The 19,576-nt window shown below is 31.4% G+C and overlaps 1 protein-coding gene and 1 long non-coding RNA gene across 3 annotated transcripts; both read right to left on the bottom strand.

Annotated features, from left to right (window-relative positions):
* Nucleotides 1-3,335: 3,335 nt before the first annotated feature.
* Nucleotides 3,336-6,659, bottom strand: LOC140672502 (uncharacterized). Its single transcript, XR_012047905.1, has 4 exons — nucleotides 6,322-6,659; nucleotides 5,416-5,486; nucleotides 5,083-5,269; nucleotides 3,336-4,761 (listed from the first exon to the last, which is right to left on the bottom strand). It is a non-coding gene; the product is annotated as an uncharacterized lncRNA (long non-coding RNA).
* Nucleotides 6,660-12,113: 5,454 nt separating this feature from the next.
* On the bottom strand, nucleotides 12,114-18,232 carry LOC140672577 (pre-piRNA 3'-exonuclease trimmer). 2 transcript variants are annotated; one of them, XM_072904825.1, is made up of 12 exons: nucleotides 18,020-18,155; nucleotides 17,697-17,931; nucleotides 17,282-17,566; nucleotides 16,987-17,191; nucleotides 16,790-16,891; nucleotides 16,559-16,693; nucleotides 16,367-16,472; nucleotides 16,136-16,235; nucleotides 15,927-16,013; nucleotides 15,637-15,725; nucleotides 13,719-13,817; nucleotides 12,114-12,359 (listed from the first exon to the last, which is right to left on the bottom strand). In XM_072904825.1, exons 1-12 carry the CDS (start codon nucleotides 18,142-18,144, stop codon nucleotides 12,290-12,292), a joined length of 1,638 nt encoding a protein of 545 aa, XP_072760926.1. In that variant the 5' UTR covers nucleotides 18,145-18,155; the 3' UTR covers nucleotides 12,114-12,289. The 2 variants fall into 2 exon arrangements, 1 of the variants encoding a protein (XP_072760926.1); XR_012047920.1 differs by lacking the exon at nucleotides 12,114-12,359 and having other exon boundaries at nucleotides 13,771-13,817; nucleotides 15,927-16,039; nucleotides 18,020-18,232.
* Nucleotides 18,233-19,576: the final 1,344 nt, after the last annotated feature.

Here is a 19,576-nt window from a genome sequence, read left to right as displayed (position 1 = left end):
TAAGCTGACAGACAGTGCTTGAATTTTGCAACACGACTACCGTCTACGGTTCCGGCTTGTCGAAAGGCTGAACTGTCGGAATCAGTTAGACGGCCGTCCCCATGAAACATCCGCGCTATCAGCATTCTCTCATTATAGCAAACGAAAATAGACGTTGTTACTTCGTCGCTTACTCTGACCGGCGGTTCAAAGAGTGGCGTTATTCTTAGCCGAAACTCAAAGTCTTACGTAAAACCTGGTCCGCGATATAGCGGTTTTGGAGCATCATTAGGCCAGAAACGTTTCTTCATGCTCGATGTCTCATCTGCTTGGTAGATTCATCAACCCGGAAGAGATTACGTAGAAGGGTAGTCTGAATGGTTATTCTAGGAAAGGCAATATCTCGATGAATGTGAAATGAATCGCAAATTTCATTATTCTTATATTCTATTAAACCATATATATAATTCAAATTTTCAATAGTTATATTTATATAACACACATAAAATGCTGTTTTGTAAAAAAAGACAAAGTGAAACAATTGGAAAATATCAAGTATCTAATAAATTTCAACATTTAAATATTTTTCGTATAATGTAACTCATGAGAAAATTAATATCGAGATTTCAACTTTAAATTTCTTACATCAAATACTTCAGTACTTAATGAGCAAATTAAAATTATATTAATATAAAATTGGAGAGATATAGATAAAAAAAAATCATAATAAGGAATAAAATTACGAACACACAATAAAAATAAAGCTTGATTCATAAAATGAATTTTTAATTAAGTTTTTCAATATTTTCGCTATAAAAATTTAAAAGTCAATTCCGTAAAAAATAGCAAAAAGTTAATAACTTTTTGTTGCATGTATAACGCATCTTAAATACGAAAAAAAGCACAGAAAATAGTAATTGTTTGTATAGCGTACAAATATTGCTGTTAGTTATATTATGTCTTTGATGGAGAAGAAAAAAAATGTCATTTTTATAGCGACAATATGATTGAAAACCTTATTTTTAATAGTTTATCAGACCGAACACGTGTTTCGTCGAGCTTTATTCGCCACTAACGCGAATTTTAGAGAAGCCAATCTAAATATAAAACCGGAAAGCATTACACGGCACGCGTGCATCGATGACGACACACAAAAAGAGAGAGAGACAGAAAGAGAGAGAGAGAGAGAGAGAGAGAGAGAGAGAGAGAGAGAGAGAGAGAGAGAGAGAGAGAGAGAGAGAGAGAGAGAGAGAGAGAGAGAGAGAGAGAGAGAGAGAAAGAGAGAGAGAGATCAGTATTTATTTATAAATATTTTTTATTATAAATGAACTGTTATACAGCCATGATGAAATCACTTGTCAGACAAAACAAGCCATCGATCATAACATTTCCTAAAATGAATTTAAATATAAGCTGATGAAAGGCCTGCCATTCATCTCGATCATATATTTTTTTAAATTCGTATCTACATGCATCAATAATTGCGACTTGATTATTTCAATCATAAATTTCACTCGTGTTTTATACCACATTGAATTGACTATTTAATCTCTAGACAAAGATCGAGAATACATTTTAATGATTTTCGCCGAAAACAAGAATGTTTATTAAAATCTTATTATTAATATAAATCTATTATAAAGGAAAAGAAAAATATACAGAATATTTTCAAGAAGTTAATTTTTCCTTAATAAATAATTTTTTGTGACGTTTCAAGTTTAAATAATTTCATAACTAAAAATATTATTGGCATAAGTGAATAAATACACAAAAATATAATTAGCTATTTTAAAGACTGTTTTGTTCAATTTAATTAGATATATTTTATATAATGCTTTTTAAAACAATCCTCATTATATTTTAATGCTATATATAATATTCCGCGCAATTCTAATGATATTCAATCATAATCAGAGGGATCGTTGCAACTTGATCTCGTTCAAAGTGACAGAATGAAGGCATGACACTAAACGACTCGTATAGCTTTATACTCCGTTAGAGATGTTTTCAAAGAGAGATCGCCAAGACAATTTTAAATCATCAGCAACAGGACGCATTTGTCAAATTTTATAGGATATTATCAAAGAGTAGTTCACACACATCTCTCTTCTATCTCGCCGAACAGAAAGGTTCTGTTACTGTTGAAGGCGCTTTCAACGTCTGACAAGATTATCAGCATCCGGAAATTACCGTCACAACTCTACCACCTTCTTGCAGGAGGATAGTACTAGCTCTGTCCAAGATTTTTCGGTCAAATAAAAAATTTTAAAAATATATGACCGCACATAAATCTTTTTGTGTTTAATTTTGAATTAATTTTAAGATGATATTATGATACATAACAAATTTTGAGAAAGTTCAAATATTGTTTTGAAATTAATAAAAATTAACAACCCAATATTACATATTTAACAAGAAACATTTTCAGAGTTTAAAAAAGCTTATATTTATTATAAAATTATATTTATCTATTTCTCTCTGTTTTAACAAAATTAAAATTGTTCTTAATTAGTGATAAAAAATTATTTAAAGTAAGTTTAATAAAATAAAGAGTTCACACTCTCGAAAATATTTCAAGTTCAATTTCAGCAAATTCCGATCTGTTCATTCTTTGTAGGGTTTATGATTTTGTATTCTTGCCAGCACTGTCTTGATATACTCGCATTGCAAGCACACTATCGTTCCATAAATTTGTTTATCAACGTATATGTATGAAAGAGCGAAAGAAAAAGGATGCAGAAACTAGACTGGCAATCAAAGCCGAGCCTTTCGTTTGAGGGGTGATTGCTCCTACTACCAACAATAAGCTATCCAGTCCTACGCATTAATACTCTTCCGTTCGCCCACATATTTAATGGCATTACGCCTACGTTAACACTCGGAAAACAGACTTCCGTAATGAAAAAGGTATTTCAAAACTACTGCATTCTGTCTTCTGTACAAAATCCTTTGTTAATTTTTATAAAAAAATCAATATTAACAAAAAAAAAAAAATATTTGCTGATCACTCATAAATTTTTTTTGTGTTGAAAATTTAAATCGATAAAAAATTTGTCAAATAATTTGTAATAGAGGAAAGATTAGTTTAATATATTTTAGGCCTCTGTTTCTCTCTCTTTGCATCTCTATAATGCACGCGCCTCTCTAATCCGCGTAGAAAAATCAATGGTAATGTCCGACAAAATTGTGACAAGATATTAAACTGACCAAAAGGTTTGGCCGTTATAATTTATTATTTATCTTGTAAAAATGTTTTTCAATAATATATAAAGATTTACTCTCCAAATATATTCATATAAATTATTTAAACTGTCAGGTAACTTTTATTTCTCAGAAATAAAAAAATATAAATCTTATGTATATTTTATTTAAATATTCTTCAAAAGTACACGCAAATTTTATGGATGTCTTTTTTATAGAATCCGTTTGTTTATTCAAACTTAAAAGCATTTTAGTGCAAGTTAAGAGCATTTTAATGTACGGGCGAAATTGACGGACATCGGCTCGAAGTACTGACTTTATTTATATGCGATTCATCACAGGTCTTTGCCTCTCGCGACGTACGTGACATTCCTTCCGGTAGGAAGTCTCCACGGTCAGACACGTCTATCAAGTTTGTAAAGCTTATGCTAAATGACAGGCCTGAATTAAGAATGCTTGCCTAGCGTGATATAGACGCGGATGATATGATCCGTCATCGTGTACATTTCTTCTACATTAGGAATAAATCAATGACGAGGCATTGCGAGGAAACGCGCAAGTCACTTATCGGAAATAATAATTGTATTTAATCGTAATTAATGTCTCTGCTGTTCTGATTGTTCCTAAAAAAACCGTATTGATTTAAATTTTGGTAGCAATAAAATAACTGATCGTGAAAAAAATTATATTAATTTTTCTTTTCACGAGAGCTTTCTATATTTTCTGCATCTTAATGATATCATTGATGATATTATTGAAGAAAAAATTTCTTGATGAAAATTAACATTCAATTATGCTTTATATTCTTTCATTTATTTAATCTGCAATTTTTCACAATTTTTCACAATTATTCAGACTGTAATTTTTAGCCGTCATCTCTTTCGTCATCAAACGGTGACGCGAATCGATTCCCGATCGAAGAGGGAGATCGCCGAACAGTCGCATGTGTCTGGTGCATAGCATCGCTTTCAGGGTTAACTCGGATCGGTCCTACTTATGTAAAATCTTGAACGAGTAACATTGAGCTAATTATAAACACGGCTGGTTAGCTACGTCCGCGTAGCTTGTCCGCTCGCAGCCTGTGCAGCAATTTACGATGCACGGTCGGTCTTAGGTGGACCGACGTGCACGGCTAGCGACCTAACTAAAAATAAATGGTTGGTCGTGGAGTGGGCGGAGGGGGGTAGGGGTCCGGGGGACCGATCAACGGCCAACTGGGCCAGTAAAGTAGCCGTAGCTCAACGTCCCAAATATAGTCCTAACATCTAACGTGGCCGCAACCGATCTACCCTATCTGTATATCGTTGTTGATCAATGCGTCGTATGCATTATGCATACGTTGGGTGTATAGATAACATCCTCTATCACTATAGCGATTCCTCGATGACACAGTCGTCGTGTTGAATCACTCGAATCGGAGCGAGTTCCACGCTAATTCTGGGGTAGGTCAGGTCACGCCGTCCCGTCGCGTTACACGCGGTATTAATTCTTCACTATCACGACTTGATTTATTAAACCCGGGATTTAGCCGCGCTGATCTCTTTTAGCGTATACGTAAACGAAGTGGCTTTCCGTGCGCTTCTAATAAAAAATAAAAATAAAAGAACATTAATATTTTATATTTGATGTCCGAAAACTTATACAAGTATTTTAAAGATTTATTTATTTAATAATTATTAAAAAATTGAATTTTTTTTTTCATCGCGCAAAGTTGATCAAATCCGCAGCAAAAATGAAAGCTTTGACGATCTTTTTTTCGATTGAATTATGCATTGGTGTTAGCCGAAATCTTTATCAAATGCGAATATAACAATGATAGAACGTAAATTCTGTTTTATACGAGAACGACAATAATTTTCATTTCACAATTTCTCGACGACTATATGAACATTCAATCTTTACCATGTCATTGTAGTGTCGATGCACTTGACCAGTATTACAGGTTCAACGCAATTGCAGCAGCATGATGATATACATAACGGTATGAATGTAATGGCTATTCAAAGTGGATCGCTATATAGTTTCGAGCCTGCACGTGTCCATATACTCTTCCACTTCATCGATCTACGTAAATCATAGTTGCTCTCTTCTAAAACATGACATATTTACCATCTGTGATGAATGTGTCGTTGACAAACAGAGTCAGGAAACGTACGTCATTTAGATTTAGTTTTAATTAAATCTTTCTAGACGATGAAGAGTAGTTAAAAATAAAAAAAACAAGAGTTTGTTTACCGTATTTTCACTAGTTGAGAGAATGCGATTTCTAATAGGCCTTCCTTGTCCGACAAATTTTCAAAATATTCCTATAATCATAATAATATTTATATAATTTTACATAAAATATATCATAGAACTTTATATCAGAGAAAACTAAAATTAGCGTAAGACATGTTTATTTTGAAAACATTTTATTATTTTTTAATATGTCTTTATTAGATATTTGAAATATCTTTAGGTACTTTTTAAATCTAATATCTCGTAGGCTAATAAAGGACAGTAGGATCACCCCTTAGAGAAAAGTCGTATCAATAAACGATCGCGACATATATATTTATCTCGTCTAGGCACCTGCAGAACTGCACACCGTTATAACAGACACAGCTTTGTCCCAATAATAAAAAAAGATCTAATAAAATAGATACTTTGCCATCCACTTCATCATCCACCAATGATACAAAACTGCACATCGAACGTAGAGATTTTATTTTTAATGCAGGCTTGTGACAATTTCTTCAAACTATTCAACCAATAAGAAGCATGAATGTCACAGGTTTATGAAAAAAAAAAGATTTAAAAAGAGTCTTCAACACCGCTATTGAATAGCTTGTCTCTTTGGCATATGCAGAAAAAAACACAAAAGTCCTGTTTGTATTTAGTATTTACATGTAACATTTTTTGGTCCTAATATTCTACAATTTTTATAGGTCTCTTTTTTAATTTTCTTAAATTTAATTTTAGAGTCTTTATAAATCTCTTTAAATTTAACTTAAAAAAAGAAGGCAGATATAAGAAATAATAAAATATTAAACTTATTTGGAGATAATCTATTTATGTTTAATCTAAGAAGTTAAAAAAAGAATTTGATCATATTTTTTTAATATTAAAATTTCTAAGCGCATACTTTTATGCTAAACGTACCGCTAAGAACTGCTTGAAGAGAACAAAAATAGCAAATGAACGAAGGTTGTGCTTAAGTTGTGCGTGCTGACATCCCCAGGAATTCTACCGTACTTTGAAATCGGTCTCTATCCATTTTGATGAAGGCAACGTCACGGCTCGATGAATATCGCGGCTGCTGCGTGATGCAAGACGTCGCGAGCGGATGCACTTCTCTGAATTTTCAAGACAGGCGAAAATCGTATAATTACTTTATTTATTGTTAATGCCAAAGATAGATTTATGATCATTTTCTGTTCTGGAATAAATAACCCCTTCCGTCCCATAAAAATATTTCAAATTCTAAAAAAAGGCGCAAATTTGTACATGTTCAAAATTTTTCATCGGAATTTAAAAATATTCTTTAACCTACGATTTTTTAAAAATAAATTTATGAGAAAGTGATTTGAACATAAAATATTGAATGTAAATATTATATTCGATAAAGTTAAAATATGTGTGTAGGAAAAAAAAATCAATTAAAGATTCAACAATTAATATTATAAAAAATATAAAAATAATAATAAAATATATATTGTATAATTTGCCATGACTAAAATAATCGCGATAAAAAAAAACTTTGTATCTTTAATAGACGAATAAAAGGAGCTTAATATTTTAATTTTAAGGATCTAAAAAATAATTTATTAAAATGATTTTCCATGAAAGACCCCACGATTGCGCTCGCACGACAGGTGATCCTAAATTATTCGTCGTTCTCCATCGCCGTACCGGGGAATCTTTGGCAGATCCGCGCGACTCGACGCGCGACGTCGATGAAACGCAGAAAAGTCTCATCTATCATGTCGAAACGCGTAACGCGAAAATAGTCGCAAGGATACGCGTTCGCGCGCACAAAGTCGGACTTGGCGCTGATCTCGCGCAAGTGTGCGCGATCGGCGCGAGTTATCGGGCTCGCGAGCCCGATAACGAACAGCTGAGATCCGTGATAACGTTGTGACAGATCGCTCGGACAGAAGCGAAGTCGTGAGGATGCGGAACAAACGTCCTTTCAGACTTTAAAAATGCAAACAGAGATATTAATAGATCCATAGATCTATAGATTATCTTTTTTCAAAACTTCTTTTTTTCCTTTTTTTAGTAAAGTTTTCCTATATATATAAATTTTTTTAATTTTATCTGTTTATCTTCCCAAATAAGTGTATACTAGAAATCGCATTTATTACATTTCTTGATGTGCTAATATAATTGGATATTAATTATATAATATTAATATTAATATAATATCTCTAAAGAGGGTGCATTTATTATTTATCATCATGTATGTACTGCCCCGTGCTTCATTGGCTTAGTAAAGATCTTTAGAGAAGGTATCTTAAGCCTTGGGAAAGGGCAAAGTAGACTCATCCTCTTAAGAGCATGCAAAAGATGCACTATTACGCAATGATAGGAAGAACATTTTGAGGTCTAATATGAGGGCAAGGGCTGTTGTCGATCACACGCTCACTAGGGGTGATAAAAATATGAGTCAACTCTGACTTCTTTGTATTATTAAAATACATATCGTCTTACCCTTCTCTTTTCTTCTTCAGTTGTATATTCTACGATAATTTTTTTAAATAAAAACTAATCTTTTAAAATAAGCCATTTTTTATAATTTGCAAGATTTTTATAACAATTTAGATTTCAGATACGTAAATTTATCTAGAATGCTATAAAAAAATATTGATCGCTGTTATATATAATAAAAGTACCAAAATTATTGAGTGTTTTTCAACTGATTATTTATTTTTTGATCTTAATCATGTAATTTACTTTCAAAAGTATATATATCTATATTATCAATATTTTTTCTTTTCCTCTTTTTTTGATCTGCAAGTTTCCTCGACCATTTTAGCATCGATTTTTCTTAAAATACCGCTTTTTCGATAATATCATTCCAATCTCTTTCGGACATGAGATAAAAAAATATTCTTTTACTATGTGCGCTAATCTACACGAGAAGAATGTAACGTCCCGAAGGATCCTTGAGAAAGCCGTTATTACGGCCGGTCAAGCCTACGCTCTAGGCCAGGGGCTAGGCTAGGCTATTTCCGCCTTTTAGCTTATGGACCGAAATAGTCGTAGAGAAGTTGTGAACAAGAAATCGTTGGGACTATCCACGAGGATTCCCGGTGTGTCTGACTAGCACAGAATCAATCTTATTTCTTTTCATCACATACGCGCTGTTCGACAGTATATCGTTGAGTATTCAACTTCTCGCTGTTGCGTCTGTTTAGTTTTCTAAACACATCGAAATGAGGGACAGCATATGTAATCTAACAGACGTCTCATCGAATCCACGGATTATATAATATATCTCTCTCTAAAATAAACGAACACGGAGACATATATAAATAGATGGCTTTCATATAAAAAGTATTAAAAGGCTATTTTAATATATTTTATTATTATTGTAACTTTTTTTTTTAATCTATAATAATATAGAGTGTGGAAAAAAATCGCGTTTAAAATATGAATATTACTTAATATTATATTAATATAGTATATCAATATTAATCATTTTTATTTCAACAGTTTTTGATATCTAAGCTGTTCGTTAAATGTTGCCATATCATTTATTGTTGCAATTATTTTCTTCTCGCGTTTTTTACTCGGTTCTAATTATTTTCTATCTCATATAGTTTCATTATATTAAATAAAATATAAAAAAATATATATCGCGCATATATAAAATAGACTAATATATATAAACTTTAATAGAAGTATAAATGTATAAATCCGTTAAGAATTGTAACTGATGATGGACACAGCTAAATTTTTTTAATACAGATATTTTTTGAACTTTTATTTTCTAGGTGTCTAAAAATAGATTAAAAAAATATAATTCAAACTCGAATTTTTTTTTCCTTCAATTAACGGCAAATGGTGAAAGAGAGAGAAAAAGAGTATCTCGACACGCCTACGTTTATTCGCGTTCCTCAACTTCAGTAGTCTGTGCATAACGGCTATTTCTACTATCATCGTTTGCGAACGATGCGACAGGTGCTAAAGGCATGCCAGGCGGCGCGATGCCGCATCGGCGAGGATTTCGAAATCCGCCGAGGGGAGCCCGCGACGGAGTATTTTCAATCATCTCTACGGTGCTGGGCGATTCCGTCGTCCTGGGAACGGCACCGGACCGATAGGTGAAGGCGAACAGATAGGTGGGTTCGCAAAACATATTTCTGGCAGTCACGAGATACAGATTTTACGGGCGGCGAACGAGCTCGGTCGGGGGGCGCGAGAGAAAGAGAGAGCGAAAAGAATAAGAAAAGGGGGACGAAGATAAAGGATATACATATATGTATGAGATGAACAGGGATGAGAAAAGTGGAGGGAGAGAGGATATACATTTGAAGAGACAGACACGCGTTGCTTTCGGTGGATCCGACATTGTCGGGCGACAGCCAATTTTCAGGGAAATTCCATTAATACTCGTGGCTTTGTCCCACTTTGAATTGATGATTCGCATGTTACATATTAAGACAAATCATTTATGTAAGATATTCCTGATTCATCGTTTCTCAATTCAAATGTCCAATTCTTGACGAATATGGAATTCTTTTTTAATTCTCTTTTACTTTTTGCATTATTTCTTAACTTACAAATATTCGGAAAAACGACAAAAAAATCATTAAATTGTTAGTTAAAATAACAGAGTTATATCTGTATTCAATAGAATATATATAATAATATATATAATAATATTCAATAATGAAATAATAGTGATTTTAACCTAAAGTCTAAAAAATATTAAATCATCGATTTATTTATTGTTAGTGATAACTCGACATTAAAGCAATTAACATTTTTTTCTCTTTTATATTTCTTATTAAAAAATTGAAATGTCTGGAAGAAAACAGCGTACCTGACGTTGAATTGATCAATGGTATATAAAGACACGCAGAAAGATCGTAATGGCTACAAAATCAATTTTACAGATCGCTTATGATATACTTTGCGATGACATGCAACCATATTTTTATGATGGATGTTTTCAGTAGACTGAAAATTATGAATGTCTCTTGTTCAAAAGAGAACATGTTCAACCTCAGATATGCATTGTATGCTTGCGAGTCTCGTTTTATAAGCTTGAAAAATATCATCCGCCTATATCAAAGTCATATTTTCTGTATTTGTACACGTTGACCGTACGCCAGAATTTTACACCTACGCATGTACAATTACATGAAATTGATAGCTTAATACAATTCTTCTCTCAACGCATTAGATTATTGGATTAAAATGCTACAATTGAACAATATTATGATTAATAAAAAAAATATAAATATTTAATTAATAAAGTATTCTAGTATTTTTTTCATAACTCGAAGAGATTTATTATAAAAATAAAAAAAATATGGAAAAATATATTTATTAACTTCCAGTAGAATAAAACTTCCGGTGTAAAATGACATTTGCTGATTCTGCATCCAAGTAACTTTTGCTTTATATTCTCCAATCTTCGTCTTACTTTGAAGATCAACTAAGACCAATTTCGCGATCGCAATCAGCACAAGGTACGCGTGATTGAAGTTCCGACGAAGGATGAAGAGATTATCGGTGGAAAACTTCGCAAAACTTTAATTAACCCAATTCCATAGCCCCCAGGTCTGAGCCCACGCGGGCGACCTTTACCTCATCTGCGCGACGCGTGAACAAGAACGAGAGGGAAGGGATTTACCCCGAGGAGTCTACACCTGCCATCGGATACCAGCGAACGACCAAGCTGACTGTCCGGTCGCCCACACGAATTGCTACCGCATTATTTCGAATGCTTTGGCCTTGGGTAACGGCCAGAGAAAATTTTTGCGGACATACGTGGCCTTAGTAGGATTTTTTCCTCGTGATAAGTGCGATAAGTACCCATGTATTGAGCACTTTGATCGAGGAATGTATTATCGTTCGTTGCTGTAGTCGACGTTCTCTGTTCTCGATATATTCAAGCACTTAGACACGAGTACTTGGAAAGATGTGTATTCTGTATGTCTACATAACGTTAAATACGTTAAAAAATATTGTTTTCTTCCCTACCTTACGCCGAGATTTACGAGGGGTTTATCTCATATTTCTTTTCGCATATAAATCTTCGCACATTGTTGCGAAAAGCGTTTTTGACGAGAGCATATGTGTGGAATGTCGTGACGTCACGAGGGTACGATTCGGGATGGTCGGTCGAACGAAAGGAAGAGAGGAAATATTGACAAAAAAAAATGTGACAGATGGACACGCGTGATAATCGACGGCTCGAGATCGCGGTAGGGATAATTGGTTTTTTTACAGAGAGAGACAGAAAAAAGAGAGAGAGAGAGAGAGAGGGGGGGGGGGGCGTTTCTTTGGCAAGTGAGCGTGGAGAAGCACTTCCTGCTCTCGGTTCGAAAACGAGCTTTAAGCTCCGGCCGACTTAGAACTCGCCGAGCTCTCGCCACGAGTCATAATAATAACAACTCCCGCAAAGATTCCGCTCCCGAGCTGAATCTTAAATTTAAACAGAATGGCGACGGGCACATTGCGGGGAAGCGTAAAATGCTTGTCATTTCTGTACCTCGGCGGACCTGTACTGTGTCCCCTATGTTCTGTTTGCTCGATTTTACAGGATCCATGAATAACTTTAATGTTCGTCGAAAATGGGAGTTTTATACGTTGAGTGTTCCGGAGTCGTTAATCTAACTTTTAATGATAGTTACATCGTTAAAATTAAGTCGTTCATCAATTTGGAAATCAATCTTTCAACAAGTCTTATAATTTAAAGATAAAAAAAATCGTGTTCCAGTGTTTAAAATATTTCATTATTATATTAAAAACATTTCTTTCGTGTTTTTGCATTACATACATGTTTTAAAATTTATGCTTTTTTCTTAAACTTATGTTAATAAGAATAATATTCCAGTCTTAATTATTATATATTTTACTATTGTCCTAGATATCTTAGATATTTACAGACTATCTAAGAGTTTTTCTGAAGCTTTTGATGCAGCATCCAAACGAAGATCCCACTCGAAATGACTATACTGCCCCTATATTTAAAAAAATCAGTCGATTATATGATACAAATATCATATGTATTTGTCCAAATTCTATGATGAATGAAAAAGTGCAATTATTTATCAAAATTAAACATCCCTAATTAAACTACGCTTTAATAAATTCCGGAAACTATTCTTTAATTTTATAAAATATATTGTTTACAAGTAAATATATATTATAATAATATTATAATAATATTATTTTAATCTCAATTTTATTTCATTTATTTACATTATAAATCGATTATATGTGATACAAAACAACGTACATGTATTTGTGCAAATAATAATAAAAAAAATTAATATGTGATAAAATTGTGAACGATGATTCTGTTAGATTATTTTTCGTAATGTAAATAAATTTTGAGATTAAAATAATATTATTGTAAATTTATTTATAAACGATACACTTATATAAAATTAAAGCATAGTTTTAGGAATAATTTCATTTCGATGAATAACTGCATCTTTACATTCATGGAATTTGAACAAGCAGTTTTATTCAAGGAAAACATCGCGATGACAAAGAGTTTGAAATTGTGCATTCTAAAAACAACTGCGACAAAAAAAATCAAGAAAATCTCTAATGTCCGAGTGTTCAATTTCGTTATACGAGGCGCGAGACATGATGGTAATCACGATAATCTAAATATAACATTTTCACTCGGTATATTGCACTCGGAACGCGAGTTGTAATGATGTGCAAGCGTGGATTAATATATATCGATTGTAAGGATCGAGATAGAGCCGGGAAATCGCAGAACCGTAAGCGTCGGCGGCGTCTTGCTCAGAGTCTTTCACCCGAGCGTTAAGTAACGCGACGATCGACCACCAGGACGTCGTCATAATGCCTTCGCAACAATTGGCAACGCGAATCGCACGCTAATTGGGGGATTTCGCGAACCACGGCTGCGGTCTGTCGAGAATCATTAATTTGTTTGACGTAACACTGCGTCTCACCACTAATACGGATTGGATCAGTCTCAACGCATCGACCACCGATTAAAATCCTAATTACGACATCGCGATGTGCTCTGAAACCGACGTGGCACGTGAAAACGTGACGTTCCAAAAATATTGTGCGGTTGTTAGATTTTTCGATAGTTCTCAAACATTTTATAAAACATAATTAATGAATGCTAGCCATAAGAGAATAGAATTGCTTGCATATTTAAACGCCGCAGTTTTCACAAATAATGAGATAAATCTATAAATTATTTTAAGCAGCAACGGAGATTCGTTTCATGTGTTTGATTTCGAAAAGCAATTTATTATCGAAATTAATATCAAACTATTATGTTAGATATTTTGTAGCATGTATACTTTGAGCATATTGATTTTTATACGTACCATAGGGCGAATTGGACCGAAGGTGAGTGCCGTATCGGATTATAAGGGACAACGTATAGCTCCTTGTTTTGCTTGAAGTGTTGCAATATGTCTCGTGCGCTGTAAAACGATCGAGGAAATCGTTCTTGATCATTGCGTCGCAGATGAAGATGTATGTGATGCGACAGTTTCGATCGACCTGCTCGACGAGGTAAACGTAATTACGCGTTAAGCCAATTTCGCGTGACAAAAGTTGCACACGTGTGGCACACAGCAGGTATAATAATAGACCGTTAATAATAATGTACACACGGTGGTGTAGACAGCGGCGATCTTTTAATAAGCGCTGTAAATATATCCGCAAAAGTTCGTTGGTAAAAGCGACATAAAGATGGGAACGATGCCAATGACGAAGAAAATCCTACGCGCACATGACAGCGTCAATTATTTGTATGATGTACATTGAATATTCGGAAAACTTTTATCATGAAAAAAAAAAGAAAAACGTACGTAATTTCACGAGAAAATTCAGTTCTTAATTTTAATATAAAAAAGACGATTTAAAAAAATCCTCGAAGCGCGTACGTCCTTTTATTAAATTATTTTATAAACGATAAAGAGAAAAAAAAAAAAACTCAGTGTTCGGCAAGATCGATAGATCAGATCACACAAAATATTATCTCATGTTGTCAAATAAAAATTTAAAAGATCAAAGTGTGCGTTGCCGCATCATTACAATATTTAAATGATCGCGAGACACTTAACCCATTTAAAGTCTCAACACGAGGCTCTTTGAAAAATAAGCGAAATTGTAATGGATTCATTAAATTGGCAATATTCGACGGTTTGTGTTTACAGATTATCTAAATTAGACAAACGCAGTCGATTGAGATCGATCGTATAACCAGACCAAAGAAATAAACTTTTATCGAACATATGTGTTGTGAACTTCGTCGGTGAGTGTGATAATGCCGATGTAAAGTGATAATTAAATGTAACATTGTAATGAATCTCAGTCACATAGCATAGATGCAGGACACAGTCTATCTTTTATATAATTAAACTAATAAAATTATAAAAGTAGTCTTATTCCCTCTCGAATAGCTCAATTCGTCAATCTTCTAACTAAAGCATAATCTATAACGTGTTATTATGCACGCATTTTTTACTTAATATAATAATTAATAAAAGATAATTGAAAAGAGAAGAGTTTTTTTGTTTAAAGTCTTGAATTATTCCACTAATTTCATAAGTTTGAGTAATAAATATTGAATTTATTTTCAATTTCCCATATTGTTTTTCACATTGCTAAATTAAAAGAATTATATAATTATTCTTTTTATTATTGTTAATATCATTATTACAGAAAAAAAGACTAGTATATTATCAATCTCATTTTGAGTTATAATATTAAGTGACGTTATACGAATTTTTCATTCACTCGCATTTTAAAGAAAATGTATACGATTTTGAACGTTTTGATAGAATAACTGTTTTCTATAAAAATGAAAACACTAAATCATTTTATGTAATGCATTGGTGTGAACGGGTGCCCTTGGAAAGCATCCAAAACAGTTCCACCACCGAAGTAGCTTCATACTACTCTATAAATTATCTTTTTCCTCCTTGCAGGGCAACTGATTATTTAATTATATTTGTGATATGAAAGATAAAGCAGTAATACTAAATATAGCAAATTTTGTGTAGCATAAAATTTTCTTTTGCACACTGTATTAATGCAATCTTATGATATTTCATAAATATCTTGAAATTGGTTGTAATTGGCAGCAATTGCTTTTCCAATATATAAAAGCGTCCTATTTTTCTCATATAAGATTTGTATGTGTGAAGGATGTTAACATTTATTTATTATAAACATGTAATATAAGATAATAAAAAAATATAAAATGAAAAAAGTTTGATAAAATAGGATACTGACCTTCTATGATTTGCTACTGCAACTAACACGCGCTGCGGTGTACATTGCTTCACATCAACCGTTCCGAAAGTCGACATTTTTTCAGCTATCTGCAAACATATCAACATAACAATGCAGGCTACATTACAAATTATTCATCTTTTAATCGGCAATACAATCTCTTACATTTGTATAATGTAAGAGATTGTATTGCATAATGTGTGTGTAATATACGAGTGCTTAGAATAATCATTTACATTACATACATAATCAATTACATTGAGATGCTATCTGTAATAATAATATAATACCTGCGTGGCGGTTATCCGCTTTGACGCTAACGTTTTCACATAAAGCCATTTAGGTCGAGTCGATTCAGGTTCATGTCCGTCAAGTCTCTGAGAAATTCATAATGTGTCGTTTTCTTTTTGTAAAAGTATATAATACATATATACAGTTATATATATTCTCTTTTTGCAGAGTATATCTCATTCATAATTATGTTTTGCATTTTTCTTACCAAATGTGATGTACTGCCACGAATGATATTAATACAATTTGCAAAACTTTTTACATTGTTCATTAATTCTGTATGTGTAAAGTGCTTCAATGTTAAACCTCTGAAATCATAAAATAGATTTTCCTCAATTATTAATTATAGCTATGTGTTTTAATATATGTATATTTTTATTAGAAATAAAATTAAATAATTATCGACTTTTAATTTTTGTATAATATATATATAACTTACTGTTCATTACGTTTTAAAGAAAACGCATGAATCATTCTAATAAACACATAACCAGCAAAATAAGAATCCCATCCTGCAGTGTGATATTTCATCGAAGGAACAATAACTAAAAAAAAATATAAGTTTTATAAGATATAAATTAATCATAAGCTTATATGACATCAATATGCATAAAAAGAATAATAGTCATACCATCTGATATATTATCAGATTTATCTGTATTTATTTTATTAACGAGATTAATATTAGGCGATCCAAGTATACACCTTCCTTGTTTCTCTGTAAAATATTGGACTAAACCACTTAGAGAATTAAATTTCCATTTTTCTGTAAAAAATAAAAATTATCTTTAATATATTTCAAATTATGCACATAAATGTATACAAATAATTGTTTTTCATTAATAATAACTCTTTTAATTACCTTCTGGTGAAAGAAGTTCTCTCAATTCAAAGCTTAAAAATTTTGTGTCATAAATTGTTGGAAAAAGTTGATGTATGCTATTCTTGAAATCAGTATATTTTTCTGCAACAAATGTATTATTCATAAATTATAGTTTAAGTTTCATCCATTACATTGTATTATAAATATGTGAAGATGGATTATCATATTATATATACCTGGTAATGGTTTATAAAACTGTTTATGTATAAACATAAAATCTAATAAAGCATTATGTGCTATTATAGGTTTTTTCAAAGTAACCAAAAGTTTAAACACTTTTGAAAATCCTATATATGATTCAAGTAATACATTTTCCAGTATAGAACCTTCTTCTTGTTCCAAAACTTTTCTCGAATCTGGTTGAATTTTTATAACAGTCACCTAAAAAAAATTAGATTTAAGATTTAAGATTAAAAAAAAAATAATTAACCTTTCTTACATTTCTTGTAAAAAGCAAAATGATTAATATACCATATTATTCCCTGACAAAGTCCAAACATTTAAGAAATGATTTCTTAATTCCTTGTGCATAAGATATTGCAAAATTGGAGTAGGAGTGTCAATTTTAAATGAGCTTGTTTCATCACTTGCTGTATTTAACCATTCAGATACTTGAATGATATAATCTTTGAGAATATCTTCTTCTTTGTAAGAGACAGATCTCTCCACATGGCGGAATAACACATTCTTCTGTAACTGTTGCTGCAAGGTTGCTTGCTCAGTTTCGTTTAAATATGAAATGCCCTTGTAAACATGCTGAAAGTTTTTGACACACATTGAATTCTCATTCTTACTTTTTAACAGCATAATAAAATAATATAATTTCAATTTAAATCACTCGTCAATAGCAGTATTTTATTCTCAAAACCTAAAGTAATGCATATACCTTGTTGAAATCAAATTCATATGCAGTCAGGAACTCTAAGGCAGCAATTTGCCAAACAATCTGCCTATTCTTCGATGGAATAGATCTAGGCAGTAGAAAGAAATTAAAGGCCTCTGCTTTGTACTGATTTTCATTATGGACTCGTTGAAACACAGTGATACCAAATTGGATTATTGTGTACGGTTGAATATTGCATCTCTGCTTCTTATAGCGCTCGTTTATGGAATCGAACAAACTGCAATGACAAGCATGAGAAATGATAACATTACAACTTACTGAAATGTTACCTGAGCATGTAGTTCAGGAACAGGGTACAAACTAACCTATTTTTGAGATCACCATTTATACCTGTAAGTTCCGTATCAATTGCTATAAAACTCGCATTTTTCAATGCACACTCCAAGTGCGGATATATTGTGTTGAAATTTTCATTTGTAACCTCAATCATAATAATATTTTTTCACATGTAAAACGCATGAGACAACTTGAAACTTGAAACGAGATCATGCGCCCTCTTTTATAACGATCCCGCCATTTACACACATACACACGAAATACACAACATACGTTTGTGTAAGTGATTTAAATGTATTACAGTACCAAGGTTTTATATTAAAATGCAAAGTTTTTCGTGTGACATGCATATACTAAATGTGTAATGATATCTCAATCATAAGATAATATTTAAAAAAATATCAATTAAAAATAAAATTCAAGATGCTTGTCTAATTTATACAATTTATATTATATTACTGTAATTTACACACACACACACACATATATATATATATATATATATATATATATATATATATGTTAATTACAGTAATATAATATAAATTGTTTAAATTAGACAAGCATTTTGAATTTTATTTTTAATTAATATTTTTTTAAATATTATCTTATATAACATATTTTTAAAAAGAAATTACAATTATGCATTATATATATATATATATATATATATATATATATCTAATATTAAAAATTATGTAAAAATTTAAAATGATTAGTTTCATTTTTTTCATTTTAAACTTTTATATAAATTTTATTATTAACATATTTTTAAAAAGAAATCTACAATTATGTATATGTATGTAACATTATGTTACTTTATATAAATTATATCAAATATTTCTTTTAATAAATATTACTATTACTAAATAATATAATAATTTTAAAATTGGAATTGTACATAATATTGAGAGAAAATGAAAATTTAGAATATAAATTTAATATGTCTTTTATTGTATTATAAAAAATTGATATTTTTTCCAAAAATTCCATTTAGTTATTTAATATTGGCGAGAAGCATATATTTTAATATTTCCAACAAGAAAGGAATAAAATTAATATTATATTATATCGTACCATGAAATAATGTTTTGAATCTGTTTAAATATTGTCGATATCAATGATAAGATAATTAAATAATAAAAATGATAGGATATATTCTTAGCAAATAAATACATAATTTAATAATCGTAAACGCAACTAGTTCTGCACTAGATCGATATTTCCAGTTCATATTTCATGAGCAAATTGACATTCATTATATACTTCTGTTTCTACTTCGTGCTTCTTTTGTCAATATCGTTGCGCAAATTAAGTCATTAAATATTAGTTAACAACTATTAGCTTAAATAATATAGTTCTAAATATTCTTTTTAATTATAAAACTGAATATAGACGAAAGAAAACTTATTCGATCAGCGTTTTAAATTATCTTATCAATCGATGAAAATATTTAAATAAATTTAAATATTACGCATAATTAAACATTAAAATATATAATATATAATAATATATATAATATTAATAAATAACATTAAAAAATATGATTGCTTCAGCTTTTTTTCTGAAATAATAATAATTTACTC

The sequence above is a fragment of the Anoplolepis gracilipes genome, chromosome 13 (genome assembly GCF_047496725.1).
Source record: "Anoplolepis gracilipes chromosome 13, ASM4749672v1, whole genome shotgun sequence".
In the NCBI taxonomy this organism is placed as follows: domain Eukaryota; kingdom Metazoa; phylum Arthropoda; class Insecta; order Hymenoptera; family Formicidae; genus Anoplolepis; species Anoplolepis gracilipes.
Note: the sequence above shows the minus strand (reverse complement) of the source record. Positions and strands in the feature narration are given on the sequence as shown.

What these genes read in the sequence shown, in the direction of transcription:
- LOC140672577 (XM_072904825.1), bottom strand. Translation starts at nt 18,144, where the DNA reads ATGATTGAGGTTACAAATGAAAATTTCAACACAATATATCCGCACTTG. An exon ending in TCTTTAAAACGTAATGAACA is followed by an intron (nt 16,236 to 16,366) that starts GTAAGTTATATA and finishes TTATGATTTCAG; the next exon opens with AGGTTTAACATTGAAGCACT. An exon ending in AGCGGATAACCGCCACGCAG is followed by an intron (nt 15,726 to 15,926) that starts GTATTATATTAT and finishes ATATGTTTGCAG; the next exon opens with ATAGCTGAAAAAATGTCGAC.